The sequence below is a fragment of the Triticum dicoccoides genome, unplaced genomic scaffold, assembly GCF_002162155.2.
Source record: "Triticum dicoccoides isolate Atlit2015 ecotype Zavitan unplaced genomic scaffold, WEW_v2.0 scaffold41659, whole genome shotgun sequence".
NCBI lineage: Eukaryota > Viridiplantae > Streptophyta > Magnoliopsida > Poales > Poaceae > Triticum > Triticum dicoccoides.
This window is the reverse complement of record NW_021270718.1, coordinates 7,593-11,182: the sequence shown is the minus strand read 5'-3', so window position 1 is coordinate 11,182 and position 3,590 is coordinate 7,593. Positions and strand designations below refer to the sequence as shown.

Sequence of the window (3,590 nt, the reverse complement as noted above, 5' to 3'; positions counted from 1 at the left end):
AAATATATTTTACACTTTTTGCAAGTGTTGTGTTTGTCGTGATCACTGATCAGTACATCATCTTCCTAACCGCATCTAGCCATTTCTGGGAGTACAATCTTCGATACATTACTCTGTTTCTCAACTGCAGAAAGACAAAAATATAATCCAAGAGGATGATGCTTTCAAAATTTGACACGCATTTCTTGCGGCATTGTGTTTGTCGTAATTATTGTGTCATCCCAAACCACATCTAGCATTCAACATAAAAGGGATATGTCACGCCGTACAAAAGCGCACAAGGAAAGATGTATACCTGTTGAACTGGCTATATGGAGGTACAGGTTCTCGCCATCACGAAACTTTCCCGTGTCGACAAGCTCCCCCAACCAAATCAAGCACCTTGACATGTCATCAGACGTGCTGCCATTTTGCAGGTTAGCATAAGCATACGCAGTGCAATCGCAATTACGGCTGCATTCTGCTCTGCATTGGTCGATGCCTCTGTTCCTGACATACACGAACTTATCGGGTATCTTCATACCTCTGAAGGTCAAGAAATTATCGCCACCACCACATTTCAGATCCTCCTTTCTCCGACACCCTCTGGAGAAGTTAACACCATTAGGCTCAAACCCACTGAAGCAGTTGCATTTTGGAACTGTTTCAGTGGCATCACAGTAGCCAAATGGTCCGCAATAGGCATATTGGTCACAACTAGGACTTGGCTGCTCTGTGAAAACCTCCCATGATGACGAGTTGCTGTTCCACGCCAGAAACCTAAACACGCCCGTGTAGTGCAGCACCATTCGCATGCTTGGCGAGTCATCGGAGACGGTGAATGTCATGTATAACTTATCCCCTCTGTAGACAATTCTTAGGGTCATGATGAAGCCAGTGCTACCTTGATACGAGGCAGTGACCAATTCACCATTCCACGCAGATCTGCGCCAATACGGTCTCGTCCCATTCCAGATGACAACCTGGAGGTCCGAACTAGGGTCACCGCCCATGGAGTAGTCGCTGGTGGCTGGGTCATCAGGGCCCCTCCAAGCAACAAGGCGAGTGTAGAGATCATCATTTGCACTCAGTGGTAAAGGCATGCCGGGGAGGATGGTGTCAGTTGGGTGATGGAAGCTCTGCCATAGGTCTGTACCATTGGGCAACTGGATGACCAAGTTTCCGGAGTCGAGCAGTACAACAGCGGTTCCGGTGGTTCCGGATGTGAAGTTGTTCATGGTTGTCCAAAGAGCGCGGCCTTGGGAGTCAGACAGGACGAGGTCGGAGTTGTTGGTCACGACCAGCTTCCCAGGAGAAGCGTTGGTGATCGGGTTGTCGTGGTTAGCAACCCACACATATGTACGCTCGGGGATGTTGTTGTACCATATGCCGACATATGAGTCTGCAGTTGAGTTCTTTGGGGAGAAGAAGCCGAGAGCAAAGACACCATTGTCTGAGACGAGCTTGCTGCCGGCGGAGAGCGGCTTTGCAGGAGTAAGGCGGTCGTCGGATTTGCAGAGACAAATCAGTGACAGGAGGAGAAAAACTTGGAGGGGAGCCATACCTATTCAGCCTCCTCTCGCATATGCCTCATGCCTGTGCTGTGAAGATCAAATGAAGGGGATTTTTTTTCAGAGGGAGCAGCCAAGAAGATGCATAGGGATCGATTGCTTGATCGGAGCCTCGGTCTTCTGTGTGGAGGGAAACGCTGCTCTGACTTCTGTGTGGTTTTTGTTGAAAGTAGCTCATCAGTCAATCACATTTGCAGGAGTCTCGGATGACCACACAATGCAAGGTGCAAGAGTGAGTATTATTATTCAGCATTGGCTGCTGGTCTCCGTGTGGAGTTCACACAAAGAAATACTCCCTCCATTCCAAATTACTCGTCGTGGTTTTAGTTCAAACTAAAACCACGACGAGTAATTTGGAACGAAGGTAGTATCTTCTACTACGTAGCAGGCTACAACAATTTCGCTGTGTTGTGTACAGCAGGCAAACTTGCTCTTGGTGGCATACAACTGTACAAGTAGTAGTCTTACTGAAGAACAGAAAAGGGGATAATGGTAGGAAATGGGTTACCTTCAGGTGGAGCTCCGGCGGAGTGGCTCGTGGTGACGGTGGTGGCTGACGCCGACGGCGTAGGGGAGTGTGGCGCACCAACCCGAGCGACTAGTATACCGGCGGTAAGCGTGGCGGGCCCATCGCTGCCGGCGACGGCGCGCGGCCGGAGGGCCAAGGGAAATCAGCGGGGGATGGCCACGACAGCGCGATGGAGTGCCGGACTGGTTCGCCGGGGAGGCACAGGTAAGGCTGAGAAGATAAAGGCGGCGGTGACGTCATTAACTGGCTTAGCCACCGCCGGCGGCAGCAGAAGCAGCGGCCACAGCGGGGGGCAGGATGGGGCGCGACTCGCGTCAACAGTTGCCAGAATGGGCCGGTCCAGCGGGGAACAAAGCCTTCAGAGCTTTTTTTTTCTTCTTCTTCTTCCGTTTTTTCTTCACATTTTCTGCTTTTGTTTTTCACTTTATTTTGTTTACTTTTGCTTATATTTCGAAATATTCTATCTACATATTATAGAAATCACTTTACATACAAAAATTGAAAAGTGTTGATCATGCATTTAGACAATGTTAAACATGTACTCCCTCTGATGCAAAAAAAAGTGTTGCGCCTTTAGTTTAAATCTGAATTAATGTTGAAGCCACGACACCTTTTTGGATCGGAGGGAGTATAGAAAATGTTTCGGATGTATACAACAAAAATGTATAATTTGTATACCCATGGACGGGCCTGCCATCTCGCTTCCTTTCCCCTTATCATTCTTCTTGTCCTTCTTGACGGGCGCGACGGCCTCGACGACGCGGTTGAGCTTCTTGGTGAGGTACGGGACCATGGTGGCCACGTCCATGGTCCTCGTGACCTTCACCTCATCCTTGCTAGCTTCCAGCATCACACCCTTTACTCCCGGAGAATGAATAAAACACACACAGAGGCGTCAATTTCAACCGAAAAGACAAAATTAGGCTCCGTATGGATAGGAATACAAAACTTAGGAACCAAGAAGGAAAATGTAGGAACCAAGAAGAAAAAATGTAGGAACCAAAAAGGAAAGTACCAGCATAAATAAGTACAATGGGGGGGGCATGGGCCCCCTGTCCACTCCTTATTATTTTCACATGCTAATAATCATGATATATGATCCAAGATTTTAATGATGCGTTCGGTTCGTAGGTTTCCTGCAGGATTTTCATAGGAACACCGTTCCTTTGGAATTCTTTAGCTTTTTGCTTTATTTTGTTTATTACTTTAGCTTATATTTCAAAATATTCTAAATATATCTATTATACAAATCACTTCACATAGAAATTGAAAAGTGTTGATCGTGCAATTAAAATATATTAAAAATATACTCCCTCTGATCCAAAACAAAATGTCGTGCATTTAGTTCAAATTTGAATTAAAGATGAACTAAAGCCATGATACTTTTTGAATCAGATAGAGTATAGAAAAATGTTTCTGATGTATACAAGAAATGTACAATGCTACACCACAATATGTATATGAAAAATGTTAATCATGTATCTAAATAAATATTAAACATGCATAAAAAA

At 46.0% G+C, this 3,590-nt stretch overlaps 1 protein-coding gene across 1 annotated transcript; it reads right to left on the bottom strand.

Moving 5' to 3' along the window:
• Positions 1-65: 65 nt before the first annotated feature.
• LOC119346489 (S-locus-specific glycoprotein S13-like) lies at positions 66-2,407 on the bottom strand. The gene is made up of 3 exons (XM_037615839.1): positions 2,059-2,407; positions 296-1,699; positions 66-124 (listed from the first exon to the last, which is right to left on the bottom strand). Exons 2-3 carry the CDS (start codon positions 1,539-1,541, stop codon positions 66-68), a joined length of 1,305 nt encoding a protein of 434 aa, XP_037471736.1. The 5' UTR covers positions 1,542-1,699; positions 2,059-2,407.
• Between the last annotated feature and the right edge of the window lie 1,183 nt (positions 2,408-3,590).

Coding starts and splice junctions, on each gene's coding strand:
- LOC119346489 (XM_037615839.1), bottom strand. CDS start 1,541: ATGGCTCCCCTCCAAGTTTTTCTCCTCCTGTCACTGATTTGTCTCTGC. Junction 125..295: donor CCATATAGCCAGTTCAACAG/GTATACATCTTT, acceptor GTCTTTCTGCAG/TTGAGAAACAGAGTAATGTA.